At 35.3% G+C, this 17976-nt stretch overlaps 1 protein-coding gene across 6 annotated transcripts in view; it reads right to left on the bottom strand.

Moving 5' to 3' along the window:
• LOC123546327 (uncharacterized) overlaps positions 1 to 17976 on the bottom strand; it is a 313757-nt gene that overhangs the window by 223571 nt on the left and 72210 nt on the right. For all 6 annotated transcript variants that reach the window (XM_053551859.1, XM_053551862.1, XM_053551858.1 and 3 more), the window contains exons 25-34: positions 14060 to 14195; positions 12975 to 13141; positions 11776 to 11943; positions 11086 to 11192; positions 10044 to 10108; positions 8966 to 9114; positions 8351 to 8500; positions 5861 to 5954; positions 3724 to 3881; positions 2876 to 2976 (exon numbers count right to left, since the gene is read on the bottom strand). In XM_053551859.1, the coding sequence (XP_053407834.1) occupies positions 2876 to 2976; positions 3724 to 3881; positions 5861 to 5954; positions 8351 to 8500; positions 8966 to 9114; positions 10044 to 10108; positions 11086 to 11192; positions 11776 to 11943; positions 12975 to 13141; positions 14060 to 14195 (1295 nt within the window). The remainder of the gene's footprint in view (positions 1 to 2875; positions 2977 to 3723; positions 3882 to 5860; positions 5955 to 8350; positions 8501 to 8965; positions 9115 to 10043; positions 10109 to 11085; positions 11193 to 11775; positions 11944 to 12974; positions 13142 to 14059; positions 14196 to 17976) is intronic.

Here is a 17976-nt window from a genome sequence, read left to right on the forward strand (position 1 = left end):
CGGTTCAGAAACTATATGCCTCCCTTCGGGGGCATAAAAATCACTAAGTGAATGTACACTTGCTTAAGTGCTGTAATTGATAATAGTTGTGAAATGTATTTCACAATTTGGCTACATAGTCGAACTTTGTTCGCTCAAATTAAACAGGACAGGTAAAATTTGGTCAAGTTATATGTAGTTCAAACCATCAAACAATATACATTATATAGGAATTTCCCAGGACCTGACAATGAATTCGAGGGAATGGTGGTGTTCGAATTATCCCAGTTCGAGAGAACGAAGTTCGACTACATCACAAGTATTCTACCTAGCAAACTTTACATTTAAAAAAAAACAACAGCAAACTTTAAGCCTTATGAAAACATGTGATTTAACAGAATAAGTACCACTTTAACCAGAGAAACAGTTTTCAGGTGTGGATGAACTGTTGGAAAACTCAAAACAAAGAAAAAGAAATATTTTCAAAACACTGAGCTGATTTTGTTGGTTTGTTTGGGTTTAATACCGTCTTCCAACAGTATTTCAGTTAAGTAACGGCAGGCAGTTAACCTTACACTTATTACGAAAATTTCAGAAATTGGCAGTTGTGCTCATGCGAATGAAGGCAATTTTCTTCAGCACTGTTATCTGCATTGTTTTAGATCTTTTCTTTCGATAATACCGGTAGTACTTGATTTTTTTTTGTATATATCAGATAACATAAGTATAACAAGACCTGTAGCAGGACAGCTATGCTCAACTATTCAAAATCCTTGCCACCAAAAAGGATAAAACAATGAAAACATAGACATAAACATGTTCAACAAGAGCACCACAGTGCAGAGCAATATACACCCGAAGGTTTAACCTTTGACCCCTAAGTGTGATCTTGACCTTGTAGCTAGCAGTCCAGAACATGCGCTCTGCACATCGTCTCGATGTGGTGAACATTTGTGTGAAGTTTCTTTAAAATCCTTCAAGGGGGTCAGAGTTACAGAACAGACACGAAACACACTCATATGATCTTTAACCCCTAAGTGTGACCTTGACCTTGAAGCGAGTCATCCAGAACATGCGCACTGCATGTCATCCCAATGTGGTGAACATTTGTGTCAAGTTTCTTTGAAATCCTTCAAGGGGTTCAAGAGTTACAGAGCAGACACGAAACTGCTAACGGACAGACGGACACCAGGGATACAACATAATACATCTCTTCGGGCTTATAAAAAGGGCATCAATTTTCAGTCATAGAACTCTCCCTTCTTATGATGGTACTTGAGATAACAGATTAGACAAATAAGGTGGCCATCTTCAAACTTTTCCATAAATCTTCCCCTGAAGGATATGCTTTTCAAACGCTGAAGATGATTCATACCCAAACTATGTAATAGCCATTATGGCAATACCTAACCCTCTTTAAATCATTTTAAATACTATTCATTGTATATTTTAAGTTAACTAAGGGAGACAATTTTCATAAACACAGAAAATGTCAATTTTTGTGCCACTATTCAAGAGGAAAAAGGGAAATGAGCCACACCATGAGAAAACCAACATAGTGCATTTGCGACCAGCATGGATCCAGACCTGCCTGTGCATCCGCGCAGTCTGGTCAGGATTCATACTGTTCGCTAACGGTTTCTCTAATTGCAATAGGCTTTGAAGCAAACAGCATGGATCCATGCTGGTCGCAAATGCACTATGTTGGTTTTCCCATGGTACGGCTCAAATTATTCTGTCGAAACAAGAGTCTTGAGTGTCTGGACTTAGTACATGAACTTGTCTCATGAGCCTTTAAATCTATTTAATAGTATTAATATATTACAGAATAGCATTGTTTTACTTTCATAAATAATTAGATATTAAGGGAAACAGTTGTAGACAAAATGGGGCACAATGGATGAAAACAAAAATTAATGTATCTAAATATAGCTCCTGCCACTAACACTTATGACAATCTGACTAAAGTACATATCCTATTACGCTACGCATAGGATCTGAGAACGACCTATTCATTGCCTCGTTCTGACGACCCTTTCGCTAGCCAATCAGAGCCTAACTTACAACATCTTGCAAATCTACCTGTAGCCTTGACTTTTGATATTTACAATTTTTATGTCATAATGTACCAGATAGCCGGTTAGCTCAGTCGGTAGGCCACTTGCTTTGTAAGCGAGGAGTCCCGGGTTCGAGCCCTGGAATGACTGCATATTTTTCTTACTCTTTGACATTCGAACAAGTAGTCTGATTGGATAAAATAAAAATAGCAATACTGGAAATCCAAAATATACAGAAGACGAATGTGAATGGGTCGTTCTCAGATCTTCGTTTAGAAGATCAAGTACTTTAGTCAGATTGCACTTATGACTGCTCTAAATAGACAAAAGCCAGCAAATACTCTATACAGAATATTTAAAAAAAGGTCCTGATGTGTGCTGCAGCCACCGGAAGCTTCTGAATTTTATAAAGAATAGATAAGATCAGCTGTATAGTGTGTTTACTTAATTTAATAATATTTTACTGTTAATGTTACATGGCATATACAGTTGAAACACGGAATCTCGAATTCCAAGGGATCGAGCGTTTTACTTCAAGAGAACGAAAATTTGACTTAAAATGATATTTTGTGAACGTGTTTTAGGGACAGGACTTGAAAATGTCTTCAAGATAGCCGGAATTTCAAGATAAGCAGGTTTGAGACACCTAGTTTCAACTGTAAATACAATTAAAATAATATAGTAACATTTCTTAAATGGATTAGGCCACGAGTTATACCAACATAAGTGAACAGCCCGCTTCACAGTGTATTTATGCCTTCAACAAAGGACTCTCTGTTTTATATAGGTCTACATCTGGATCTAGTAACACCCTAAATGAATCAATGAATTTGACTTACTAAATTTGCATGTGCAGCATCCATTTTATCTTTGAATGTTTTAAATTCAGGAGTGCTTGTGTTGCAATTCTCAAGTTCAACACTTATTTGCAGCTCAAACTCTGAAGAACAGAAAATATTACAAAAATTCAAGTAAATAGCAAACTAAATATGATGTGTATTCAATGGGCCATGCTCAGTGAGAAAAAAGAAGGTACTTTATTGGAACAGGTCTGATTCAAAATAACTAAAGAACACATCAGTAAAAGCAATGCAAACAAGACCCAATGAACACATGCGATATAATGTCCAGAGTTCATGTGACACCATGGCTGGAATACATATGACATCAAATACAGAGTACCTGACATGTGACATCATGTCAAGAGTTCATGTGACATCACATCCAGAGAACATGTGACATCATGTCCAAAGTACATGTGACACCATGTCCAAAGAGCATGTGATATCATGTCCAGAATACATGTGAGATCATTTCCAGAGTACATGTGACATCATGTCCAGATAACATGTGACATAACACCCAGAGAACATGTGACATCATGTCCAGAGTAAATGTGACATCATGTCCAGAGTACATGTACAATGATAACATGAAATGTTTAAACTGATTCTTGCAGTATATTTTTGATATTTATATCTTAAACAGGAATTTGTTGATGTTGATTAATCATGAAGCTATTGCCGACAGCAATCATTATGTTAAACTTTGACTCAGAACAAATTAAAAGTAAGCAAGAAGCAAATTTGGTAACGTTTTTTTTTTTTAGATAAAAATTGAACATAAAATCATAGTTTGTAGTACTGAGCTAAAAATGAATTCTTTCAACAAATATTATCAAATTTACTTTTACAATCGAAGAGTCTCTGGGCACTTGCATCTCTGCCATTTGGTGGTAAGAGTGACTTAATTGTGTCCCTCAAATTTCCAATTACACAGTCTGTAAATTGTGGACGACCTTCATTTATACGGTCAAGGACACATTCCATCTTCATAAAAAGATCCCTGTAAACAAATATAAGCAACAAATAACTGATCTACATGTATATTAATTGAAATGATTGTATCATGTGCATGTACTTTTGTTAAGGATTCATTCATATATATAACATTCAGCCAAGAGGAACTTACTGACTCAGAGAGTCTGAATTCATTAAAAATCACACTTTTTCAAAAGAAGTTTCTAAAATTCCCTTTTTCGACAGAAAATCAGTTAGGCAATAGACAAACTCTCATCCATACAAATTCTATTTAAACAGTCCACCCTGAAAAATTGTGTTATTTATATAACAGATCAAAATACCGGTATCCAGAATTTTATATCCATATACTGTTACTCTTGGATTATACCTTAAGTGATAAAATCTGTAAGATCCTTTACAAGCAAATAATGCAACCAAGCACCTCCTACCATGTCATACTGTCTTACCGAAATGCGTTGGAAAAAATGTTCAGCTATATTTTGACAGTCTGACACAACATTCTGACAACAGGTCTTGATTTTCAAAGAAAGTTTTTGAAAGAAGTACAGATGAGTTTTTTTCCAATAAAATTTAAAATGAGATAGAGTTTTTTTCCAGCATTTCAGAGATGTAACTGGGCTAAATCAGTTCCAGAGTCTGATCAGCTCGTGCGATGGGCAGAGCTGTAGATGCTCTTGGTACTACAGTTACCGCACGAGCTGTAGATGCTCTTGGTACAACAGTTACCGAGCTGTAGATGCTCTTGGTACAACAGTTACCGAGCTGTAGATGCTCATGGTACGACAGTTACCGAGCTGTAGATGCTCTTGGTACTACAGTTAAACTTGGTTTGCTTGAACTCAGATAATTTAAACATCACCCTTCGCTCAAACTCGTCGTCAGGTCCCGGCAAAATCCCTACAAAATATACCTCGTTCGATGGCTGGAACTATTAATAACTCAAATAAATTTTGCCAATCCCATCTAGTTTAAGCGAATGAAGTTTGACTGTACTTTCGTTCTATTGAGTTTTTCCGAAGTTGCTACATTTCATTGCATGCAGTTTACTTTTGTTCATTTTTTGTCTTAGTTCCTGAGATGGGGTGTTAGACCACACATATCTGACAGAAGTTCCTTAAACAGGAAATCATTATATTTTACTGCAGCTTTCCACTGATTTATATTCTTACGTTTTAGTTTTTCTTAAATTAATGTTTATTTTATTCATGTAACCTTTTTAAATGAGATACTGATGTTTTTTTATTATTTAGATCTCTCAGATTTTTTACAGGCTATTAATGTTTTTTGTAATTAGGGTAGTGAATCTATTTACAAGTTAACATTCTAGGAAATATTTGTTGGTTTATACTAGTTTATTTTTGGTCAATTGTGAAGCAAGTTCTACAACTAATATTAATCACTCTCAACACCTCATTCCTGATGGAATCCATCGCCACGAGAGTATGAGAGAAAAAAAAAGAATAGAGTTTCTCTTTTAATACCGAGCACCAAGCAAAGGAGCTACTGGTACCATTTTCAACGTCTGTGGAATGACGCAGCCCGGGATTGAACCCATGACCTCATGCACTCGAAGTGGTCGCTCTACCATTACACTATAGAGGTGGTTGTAAATTTTTGAATCCTGTATATTATGCAGTGAAAGAAATAGATATACTGAGCTGTAAATTCAAGATTTTTTAATTTTCTATTAATTTCCTCGTAGTACGCGCTTATAAGACGCTCCCCCCTCTTTGAACTGGAAATATGACTCCTAAAAATGCGTCTTATAAGCAAAAATATAAGGAATGTATGTTCTAACATTGATATTAATCTATAAACCTGTAAGTTACTATATTGTCGTTATGTCAGTTGCTGATGTTTATGGTTGTGTACATACATTAAGATAAAATTTATATTCTGTACATTTTGTTTTCTGTATTCTGAAGACAAAAAAAAAATAGGTAAAATAAAAAAAAAATATGATCTGACAGCAATATAAATGAAAGGAATGAAGGTACTTACCCACAACTATATGAGGCAATATTTTCTAGATCTAGGTTACATTCAGGCAGAGCCCCTTCTATTATATCTGTATTGTTGCACTTCTTTACGTCTCCTATAATACAGACCAAATGACAACATAAAGTGTGACAACAATAGGAAGTACTGATTTGTTTGTTTGTTTTGGGTTTAACGTGTTTTTCATCAGTATTTCAGTTACGTAATGGCGGGCAGTTAACCTAACAAAATTTAATGTTCCTGGATTCTGTACCAGTACAAACCTGCTATCTGAAAGTAACTGCGAACTTCCCTACATAAATCAGAGGTAATGGATGAATGATTTCAGACACAGTGTCTTTTATCAAATCTTCACGGAGAATATACGCCTCGCCCAGGATCTGTAGATCTGTGCTCTCCCTATTGAGCTAAGCGGGCGGGCTAAAAAGTATTGAGTGATAGGAATGAAGAAACTGCAATTTATTGTCAAGTTTATCATGCCAACCAGTAAATACTATCATTATATTCTCAGACACTGTGTCTGAAATCATTTATCCTCCACCTCTGATTCAAGTGGAGAAGTTGGCAATTAAATACAGACAACAAGTTAGTATTAATACAGAATCAAGGAACACACATTAGGTTAATTTTCTGCTGCTACATAACTGAAATACTGTTGAAAACCAGCACTCAACCCCAAAAAACAAACATATTTTTATCATTATTATTATTATTATTACAAGCTAATCATTTCAACATATTAAGACTTACAAGAAAAACAAGAAAAATGGGAAATCCACAAAAACAAGACTTTCAAACTTTGCATCAAGTCATCGTGTTCTGTTTAAAAAAGGGTCATGTTCTTTTATACATATCACCACATTAAATCATGCTATTCAGAAGTCCAGATACAAAAAGTACAGATGTTTCATTGCCATACATCATACCTGACTCAAGTCACTAGTTTTTAACTACCGGTATGTTTTCTACTTTTAGCAATGGTGAACTTATCCTTGACTCTTGTGACCCAATATGCAATCCCAAACTTTGTCTCCATGCAAGCTACCTATACACCAAGATACTGACCCGAAACTGTTTTTCTAATTTTAGATATGGTGACGTGGAATAGGAAGGAAAAAACAGTAAGGCCCAGATCAGGATTTAAACTGTAACCCATCCATTCAACATAACAAAAGGTACATTAGACTAATACTTCAGCCTACTGCACCATGGTGGAACTTTCAAAGTATGCAGACTAATTAAGTTCTCATTAACTCATTCCTAACTAAACGTTTTGAGCAGAAACCATTATTTCTATTTTTAGTAAAAGTGACCCCACACACAATCCAAATCCAGTTCTTCTTATAAGCTTACTATACACAAAATTTGGTAACAGTAAGTCAATCCTTAGTAAAGTTATAAACTGGAAACCACATTTTTGATGATCACAATGAAAAAATAAAATTCTATTTTCAGTAAGTGTGACCTTGACCCTTTGGCATAAGAAAGTTAAGCCCCGACTAGGATTTAAACTACAACCCAACTGTTCAACATATCATAATGTACAATACATCAAAGCTATAGCCCACTGAGCAACTGCAGAATTTTCTAAGTCTGCAGACTAATTAGAAAATGTTGACCTTGAACTTGACCCTACTGACCCCATATATAATCCCACCTTTGGTTTTCTAAAAGCTACCTATAGGCCAAATTTAATTACATACATCAATGCAAGAAAAGAATGAGCAGAAACCATTTTTTCTATTTTAAGTAACAGTGACATTGATCTTGCATCTAGCAACCTCACATGCAATCCCAAACTCCATTTCTATACAATTTAATTATACACCAAGTTGCTTTGCGCTCGACACTCCTAACTCTTATTGAGCGGAAATCAAAGTTTGACGCCACCCACCCACCTGCCTAGCAACATTCGCAAATCTAATGTCCAGGTGTTTTGAAAACCTGGTTAACAATTTACATTCATCACCTCACCGCATATGTCATTTGTACATATCCTATTTGCCTTGCACATATAAAACAGTAGTATTTTGTGCTGTTAAAGGCACTGATCTCAAGATTTCGGCTAAAAATGATCTTCCTTTAAAACTGACGTTTGTCATATTATGAACATTACAACATGAGTTCTTGTTTCTTAACTGTCTTAAAAATGCCAAATCAAGAAAAAAAACATGCCCGAGTCAGGAATCAAAAAGATTTTCCTTCGTACTTGACACCTCTGAGGAATACGTATTTAGTGGTCATTATATATAAACTTTTATACCTAAGGCAGTTTACCTCCGGTACCCTGTTACAACCGCTTTTTAATTTTGAATGGAGAACTAGTAAAAACTACAAGTTGTTATGTGTTTCCATAACATATAATCTGTCAGTAACTAAGTTTTAAAGTCCTCTTAAGAAATATAACAAAAATGTTCTAATATTTAAACATTTTCCTTTTTAATGTTGTTGTACGATCTGGAGGTCAGTGACTTTAAGAAAAATGACACTTACCTTTGATAGGAGGTACACAACTGTACTGATAGTAATCAAACTGACAACACTTCATATCACCGCTGCAAGAGTAGTCCGAACAGCATGACTGGTACCTGTTGTGATTGTCAAAGGAGTATGATGGACATGTACCCTCCTTCTCCAGTTTGTCTGTAGAAACAAAAAGGTTGACCATACTCTTTATTTTAGGTACATCTTTGTAAAACATGAAAACTTGTAAAAGCATGAAAACTAGTGAAAACATGGTGGTCCTGGATCATTATGTTTGTTTGTTTCGGGTTTAATGCCGGTTTTCAACAACATTTCAGTTACGTTATGGCAGGCAGTTAACCTAACTAGTATTCCTAGATTCAGTACTAGAACTAACATGTTCCCCACAATTAACTGCCATTTTCTCCACATGAATCTGAATGATTTCAGACACAATGTCTTCTTTCAAATTATCACAGAGCATAGATGCCTCAACTGTGGATCAGATTCAAAATCCCACCATCCACTTATATTAAGCTAAGCAGGTGTGTTAAGTAAAGTACTTCTAAGTAGATATAAATTTAAAACTGTTTAACGTGTCCTATAATGAATAATATGTACAGTTTTTACTGTACAATATCTTACCACTTGACTGTATAACTGTGCTAATCAGTCTGATATTTAACATATTGTCAATGAAGTACTCTTTAATCATGCTTTCCATCTTATACTGGTCAACATAAGAGTGATATTGAAAAGCTAATTCAACTTTTCCATCTTCTTTATAAGACCTCCTGCAAAAGACAAGAACAACCAAATGTATTATGATGAACTAGAGCTATCACTAAAGGTGATATTCTGATGCTATTTTACGAAAAATCATTCCAGTGGTTTAGACAATACTGTGACAAAATTTATGCTGTTTGATCTCTTTGCCCTGCAAGGGTGACCTTCACCTTCGATTTGGTGACCTAAATTATGTGCTCAGCATGTGCTCAGCATGTGCTCAGCATGTGGTCTTGATGAGGTATACAAATGATGCTAGTTTTATGAAAATCTAAAAGCTGTTTAGACAATATGAAGTGGATAGGAAGTCTAGCTACTTGACCTTTGACCTCCAAGTTACCAGAGCTTGCTATCATCTTGATGAGGTTAATAATTTAGGCTAATTTCATGAAAACCTTCCCAGTGGTTTAAAAGATATGGCGTAGACAGAAATTATGACTTGACAGATGGACAAATTGACTAGACATGCATGACACCAATATTGACCTCATCCATTCATATAAAACTTATAGAGGAGACAAGATCTTTGATCTCTAACTGTGACCTTGACTTCTGAGGTAAAGTTCTGTGTCTTGCACCTGTTCTTGATATGGCGAAGATTTTTGCCAATTTTTAAATATCAATGCATGAAAGATGGAGTTTTAGAAAGGACAAAACAATTATCTTAAATCTTTGACCTCTATGTGACCTTGACCTTTTAGCTGGGAGTCTAGGTCTAGCACAAAACGCACTGTTATAGGAGCTTTTTGTGCCATTTTCTCTTGAAATTAGTCCATGCATGACAAACTTTTCAATGAGACACAATAGCATATGTACAGATGCATGCATGTGCCCATATGCACACAAGACAGTGGCAAAATAATATAACTTAAATTATTAATGGTGGGGCATAAAATATTAATGGTGGGGCATAAAAGCAAGGAAAAAATATAATTACCTAAATGTTGTGTCAGGTATGTCTGTATCTACATACCAATTCAGAGATTCCATCAAATTGTTTACCTGAAAAAAAGAGCATTCATAAAAAGTTGTTCAAGAGATAAAAAATCTGCATCAAATATCTCTTTTTAACACCCTAATCTATATATCCAGTGAAGAAGCAAAATACACCTGAATAAATAGACTGATGACAAGCACATAATATGTCCATGTAATCACTTTTCATGACACTGACCATGACCTTTGTCTAAGGAAGCTCAAAGTCAAAAGGTGTAAATCTTCTTTTTGTGCTAACATTCAGTATCATCCTCACAACTGACTATAAAATCATTTCGGGTAACTCACTGCCATTGAACAATGGGCCTACAGAGTTTGGGTGATTGAGGTCAAGTCGTTCTTGAAAAGAAGTAGTTCATGTACTCTCTCTGTAACCTTGACCTCAAATAAACAGGGGTCATCTACTACCCACTGGCAAAGTTTCTACAAAGTTTGAGGGTCATAGGTCAATGAGAGTGAACATTTTTGAACTATCAGTGTAATCTCGACTTTTGACCTCATTACCTCAAACAGTGTTCAGCTAGTGCACATGAATAATATGCGTATCAAGTTACCAAATAGCAGGTCAAGGTTTGTTTTTTTTAAGAAATTTGGTAGCAATTTCTTTTTTGTACTAACTGTTCTACTGTAACCTTGACCTTTGACCTACTGATCTTAAAATCAAAATGGGTAATACACTGCTTATGGGTAATACATGTGTCAAGTTTGAGGATTGCAGGTTAATGTGTTCACAAGCTATCAAGTGGAAATGGTTTATGTTCACACTACTCAAAATTAATCCCCTGAAAAAAAGCATAAGTTAAAACATCATATTTCAATGCTTTCTCAAGTCATTATGCAGGTGATTCCAGATTTTCATCCAAATAAGGGGGAAAGTATATTTCCTGGGGAGGGGGAATCAACTGACACCCCCCCTTCCTTGACAAACTGAAAAAGGAATATAAAATTATGCTGAAATGTAAAATTAATGTATCGATACTTACAATTCCCTGGTATTTGTTAACAAGAATGTTTCTTTCTAAATTTGAGGTGACATTGTAGTACTCTTTCCATATCTCATTCATCAACACAACCGTGGTTTCCAACGCAACTGAAATTACAAACTGATGTATTCATACTCATGTTGACAAGTAAAACACTGACCTCTTGAGGACACTATGGAATAATCAAAAGAGTTACCCTGGGTTTCGAAAATGATCTGTTAACCCTTACCCTCCTTAATTTCTATAATGAACTTGTCCATCTTTCAATTTGGACAGTACCATGGGGCACAGGGGTGCTTACCTAAAAGATACTGACTGTAAGGCAAACAGTGCAGATCATGACAGATGAGCAGGCTGATCATGATCTTCACTGGTCACAAAGGCAGAACCAATCGTGTCCAGCATGATAAGGGTTTTAAATGTTTAACCATGCTATGGTATGGCAATTTCAAACTTTTCCAAACACAATCAGCCCTGCACTATCATACTGTGTAACAAAATACATTCTGTGTTTATACACTGATTTAGCAGAACAGCAAGATCAAAACACTATATTAAAATGAAAACATGCCATTTTGATAAATATTTTCATGATATTAACTTCTGAATTTGCAAAAAAAAATTAAAATTTTTTTTTGCATTGTGGGTTGTTAAAAAATGCAGAAAATAAGGCTTTCATATATAACTCACTTGGCTGTGTGGCTTTTGGCAGACATTTCATTATGCATCCGTCTGTGCAACACTTTGTCCCATTTGGACAACTCGAATCAATCACACACTCATTAGTTTCATTATAGGGACAGACCCGGCATATTGCAGTGGCTAGCTGAAGTGGGCAAAAGCCATCTCTGTCGACGTCTAAAAATAAAAACGCATTATAGTAGGCAAGCAGATTCCATAATCATAAACTTGATTTCACAGTACACTGCAACCTGAAGTCATCACACACAACTAAAACTTAACTGTACATTCAGTAAGTGTGTTCAGTTACTAAAGCAATCACCTACAAGATTTTTTTTGTAGCGTTAAACACCATTCTTTATTTCAACATTCTCTTGTCCTGTAAAATGTTTTAATTTCATTGACACCAAAATGGCTATTTTGAGGGAATATGAATTCATGGATTTAAAAATCTAATAAAGAATGTATGTGAAATTTACTTTTTAACTGAGATGGAATTTCACGGATTTACTAGACAACAAAACATACCAAAATAAGTCATCCGCAAATATAATGATTTTACAGTATTCATTTAACTAGAATTCTTAGATTGTTTACTTGTATCAACTTCTTCTCCACAAGTAAGTGACAACTGCCTCAGAATTGGAGGATAAATGACATATTGTATATCAGTATTCACAGTAAATCACACACCCCTCCTAAGATATAAAACTACAGCATCTTAAATAATCTTGCTCATTAACAGAACAGAACATACAGTAAAATATGTGACAAACGTTTTCACCTGTGAAACTAGACAACATGCACAAAAATCCTACTTTTCTGAACTTACATGCATGGCCTTTATACACCAGCCTGACTGTATGGTGGCTAACTTACCTTGGAAGTCTGTTGGACACAGTGGCTAACTTACCTTTAAAGTCTGTTGGACAGAGTGGCTAACTTAACTTGACCATTTGTATTGTAGCTAACTTACCTTAACAGTGTATATGGGGGCTAATTTACCTCGACAGTCTATATGGGGGCTAACTTACCTTGACAGTCTATATGGGGGCTAACTTACCTTGACAGTTTATATGGGAGCTAACTTACCTTGACAGTTATATGGGGTCTAACTTACCCTTGACAGTCTATATGGGGGCTAACTTACCTTGACAGTTTATATGGGAGCTAACTTACCTTGACAGTCTATAGATTGGCTAACTTACCTTGACAGTCTTTTGGATTCACAGACAGAGCCGCTTTGACTGTATCACTGTTTTCCTGTAAGGCATTATTGACCTCCTCCTTCATACAGAACATCTTCCCTTTGTCCATTACAGGGAGGAACATTTGTGTAGCATTTACTCCACAGTCAAGTAGTTCTGAATACACTCTGAAATTCATTTATGAAATTTTGAGAGGTCAGTGCCAAAAGGTAGTAAATGCCTTCTTTATTTATATGTACTTAGGACCTTCTGGCTCTAACACCTTGAAATATTAGATAAATCTATTAATTATATGGTAAGAATATCATAAGGATCGAAAATGATGGTAACAGACCACCTGACCTCAGTTATTAGTATTCGACTTGCTTATATCCAACAGGCAGTTGAGAGAAACCATTTCAACAAACTTATATCATGCAATGATACTTTGGACCAAGTTTGGTGAACATCATTCAAGGGGTTCATGGGAAGAAGGTGTTTAATGTTTGTTTCTATTTTAAACTTTCTGACTTGTTTCTGGTAGCCCCCGGTTCTGGACATTGCTCAAACACTGAATACCCCAACAATGAAATGAATGAGTGAGATTAATTTTACAGCAAATTAACCCAAAAAGATTATAAATTTTCCAAGGTGATATAATGTGGAAACAAACGATTTGTTTTTTTTATTTTCTAAAATATTTGGCCCGAAAATGGATTTGTGAGCTTGGTAAGAAGTGATTGCTGCTATGATCAGAGCATACTGCAAGGGAGTTTTTCCCCACAAACATACAGAGATTTCCATATACAAAGTTTCAACTGGTGACGTTCTAAATGCATCAACAGTAATAAACGATAACATGATTATGAACTGCATCTCGAATTTTTAACCAAGTGCGCACAAAAAATCAGCCTGCAAGTCCGTACAGGCTGATCATGGTCTGCACTGTTCCCTATTCAGTCAATAAATTTTCAGTGAACACCCCTTCCAATAATAAATGGTATTGCCTAAATTGAATGATGGACCAATTCATTTTAGAAATTAAGCAGGGTAAAGGTTAAATATTTTTTGTTATTGAACCTTACTTCAAGGCATACTGTACTTACAAGCATGGTACGGTTGCATTTCCTCGAGCAGGAGCCGTACGACTGGTGAATTCTCTTCCACAGTAGCCAATCACAATGTCTGTTACAAAATTTTCATTGGAGCAGTTATTTCCTCCAACTGGTAAAGTTGTTGGTACTGAAAATGTAAAAATTGTTTCAGTTAAAGGCAGATCACTACCAAATCAAATGTAAGCCTCAGCTGGTCTAGTCACAAGTAGTCCAAATAAAAATAGTTCTTATCTTTCTCCCTTTCCTCGCGCCCTTTCTCAATAGCATCATGTTCTCTTTAACTCTACCATGTTTCAGTATGTATCACTTAGCATTCTATCGAAATCGGCATGTTCCTATCGCATGCAATGTAAAAATGGCGGCGTAAGAATCTAATGTTTTGAAAAGAGAAATTGAAAGAAGTGAAAAGGAGTAAATTTAGCGTGTTGTATTTAACAAAGTGTAGTTTTCCTATATAAAAGTTAACACCCCCTTTTCTTTTTGTTTTTCTAAAGTAGCGATCTAGTTCTTTATGGGAATATAAGTCTCTGAAAATCTGATATACTAGACAAGAGCTGTCGGAGGACAGCAACGCTCGACTATTCTACAGCCTTGTCAATTGAATGAATACAGAAGTCGAAAAAGGGGCATAATTTTGTAAAAATGGGAGAAAGGGTTATGGAACCTTCATAGTGCTTATCAGCTCATAAAGTGAACAAGTGCGTGAAGTTTTAATCCTTTCCCATAAGTGGATACTGAAATACCAGCTTACATACAAAAACTTAACTAAAAACTGCTAAGTCGAAAAAGGGGCATAATTTTGAAAAAAATGCAAAGTAGAGTTATGGGACCTACACAGTGCATGTCAGATCATGACAGTAAACAAATGTGTGAAGTTCAATCCATTCCCATTAGTGGGTACTGAGATACCAGCTTACATACAAAACCTTAACCAAGACTTTCTAAGTCGAAAAAGGGGCATAATTTTGTAAAAAAGCAAAATAGAGTTATAGAACCTGTGCAATGAAGGTCAGTTTATCACAGTGAACAAGTATGTGAAGTTTCAATCCATTCCCACAAGTGGTTACTGAGATACCAGCTTACATACAAAACCTTAACCAAGAATTTCTAAGTCGAAAAGGGGGCATAATTTTGTCAAAAAGCAAAACAGAGTTATGGAACCTGTGCATTATGTAGGTCAGTTTATCACAGTGAATAAGTGTGTGAAGTTCAATCCATTCCCACAAGTGGTTACTGAGATACCAGCTTACATACAAAACCTTAACAAAGAATTTCTAAGTCGAAAAAGGGGCATAATTTTGTAAAAAAGCAAAATAGAGTTATAGAACCTGTGCAATGTAGGTCAGTTTATCACAGTGAACAAGTGTATGAAGTTTCAATCCATTCCGACATGTGGTTACTGAGATACCAGCTTACATACAAAAACTTAACCAAGAATTTCTAAGCTGAAAAGGGGGCATAATTTTGTAAAAAAGCAAAATAGAGTTATAGAACCTGTGCAATGTAGGTCAGTTTATCACAGTGAACAAGTGTATGAAGTTTCAATCCATTCCCACAAGTGGTTACTGAGATACCAGCTTACATACAAAAACTTAACCAAGAATTTCTAAGCTGAAAAGGGGGCATAATTTTGTAAAAAAGCAAAATAGAGTTATAGAACCTGTGCAATGTAGGTCAGTTTATCACAGTGAACAAGTGTATGAAGTTTCAATCCATTCCCACAAGTGGTTACTGAGATACCAGCTTACATACAAAACCTTAACAAAGAATTTCTAAGTCGAAAAAGGGGCATAATTTTGTAAAAAAGCAAAATAGAGTTATAGAACCTGTGCAATGTAGGTCAGTTTATCACAGTGAACAAGTGTGTGAAGTTTCAATCCATTCCCACAAGTGGTTACTGAGATACCAGCTTACATACAAAACCTTAACCAAGACTTTCTAAGCTGAAAAGGGGGCATAATTTTGTCAAAAAGCAAAACAGAGTTATGGAACCTGTGCATTATGTAGGTCAGTTTATCACAGTGAATAAGTGTGTGAAGTTCAATCCATTCCCACAAGTGGTTACTGAGATACCAGCTTACATACAAAACCTTAACAAAGAATTTCTAAGTCGAAAAAGGGGCATAATTTTGTAAAAAAGCAAAATAGAGTTATAGAACCTGTGCAATGTAGGTCAGTTTATCACAGTGAACAAGTGTATGAAGTTTCAATCCATTCCGACATGTGGTTACTGAGATACCAGCTTACATACAAAAACTTAACCAAGAATTTCTATGTCGAAAAGGGGGCATAATTTTGTCAAAAAGCAAAACAGAGTTATGGAACCTGTGCAATGTAGGTCAGTTTATCACAGTGAATAAGTGTGTGAAGTTCAATCCATTCCCACAAGTGGTTACTGAGATACCAGCTTACATACAAAACCTTAAGGAGGTAGGTTACCTTGTTACCAGGGTAAATTCAAATTAGTTGAACCGCAGCAAATTTTTGTATTCCGTGTAAAATGATGTTTTAACTGCTACAATCTCAATTTAGTTTATCTCTGTCCCTTCAAGTTCAGTTTTTATCCAGGTTTGAAGAACATGACCCTCCAAATGTTTTATATTGAAAGAAGAAGGAAAATACGGATATTTAACACTTTTCAGTGTATTTTAGTTTCACTGATATCCATAGAAGTCTGCATAATTGATAATTTTACTTGTATGCGTGTTAGCTTTCTATTATAAGTTTAAAATGTATATGTCGCGGGACTCGTGTTTCCATGGTAACGCATTTTCTCTCATTTTTAAACAACTATGTATAAAAAACGGGGTTTTCGACGGCTTCAGTGCAATTCTGTTAATGACCAACATGGAATATTTGGGTAATATTATTAGCAAAATACCAAGCACTTTACATGGTACCCTATTTTTCTTAAAGTTTAAAGTAACCATGGCAACAGAGATGTTTAAAATAGCTTGTATCTTGCTCTTTGTCGTACTTTCTTATAAAAAATATTGAATAAAATTATTTTTCTTGTTAATGTAGCTTTAAAACATATTATTTCTAACGTAAGTTATATTTTCGTGTTATTTGCATTTACTAAAACAAATTTCACAGCTTAAAATACTAACAGCAGTACCCTTCGTCTGGCATTTTTCATGGAAAATCGTTCAGCATGCTGCTATTATTCTCATAGATATTGTTGAAATGAAAATAAAAAGCCGAAGCTGTGTTCCTTAAGGGGGAATGGTACTTTGTCAAAATGTAAGATTTGCTGATTGTCTTATATACCAAAATAAACTTGAAGATATTTCCAATTGATATCATCATCTTTTAGAGCAATAAACATGCGTATGACGTTACCATGACGTCGCAAACATGCCCCGTTTTCGCGCTTTTTACGTCCGTTAATGGTAGCACTAAAATAGTATAAAACTCGATACTACAAGCGTATTGTTGGCGTCAATGCATTAGATTATATATCAAACGACAGAATAAAGCAATTTCTTAGTGATTATTAACATGAACAGGTATTTTCTATCTGAATTTTCGAAGGCGGTTCGAAAACAGACATTTGGTTGTTTAAGAAAATTAAGGAAGAAAATCGATTCTGATCCATTTTACAAAAAATTGGCCCGTGGAATTTTTGCCAAATTTTTGTATGTGAAAATTCATTATGTTGTTGATATCTATGCCAAAATAGAAAAAAGTTCACCGAAGCGTTTTTGTAGTAAAACCGTTTGAACTTGACTACTGCAGCGTCGTTAAAAGACATGTAATCGTTATGTAACGTTGCATGTGTTATTTTAAATGGCTTGTCATAATTCTACCTGGAAACCTATAAACAAGCAGTTATGAGACACGAATTAAATATTTCAATCTAATCGTAAAAATATTACACATTTCATAACATGCAGTATTCCAAAATA

The sequence above is a fragment of the Mercenaria mercenaria genome, chromosome 9 (assembly GCF_021730395.1).
Source record: "Mercenaria mercenaria strain notata chromosome 9, MADL_Memer_1, whole genome shotgun sequence".
Lineage (NCBI taxonomy): Eukaryota > Metazoa > Mollusca > Bivalvia > Venerida > Veneridae > Mercenaria > Mercenaria mercenaria.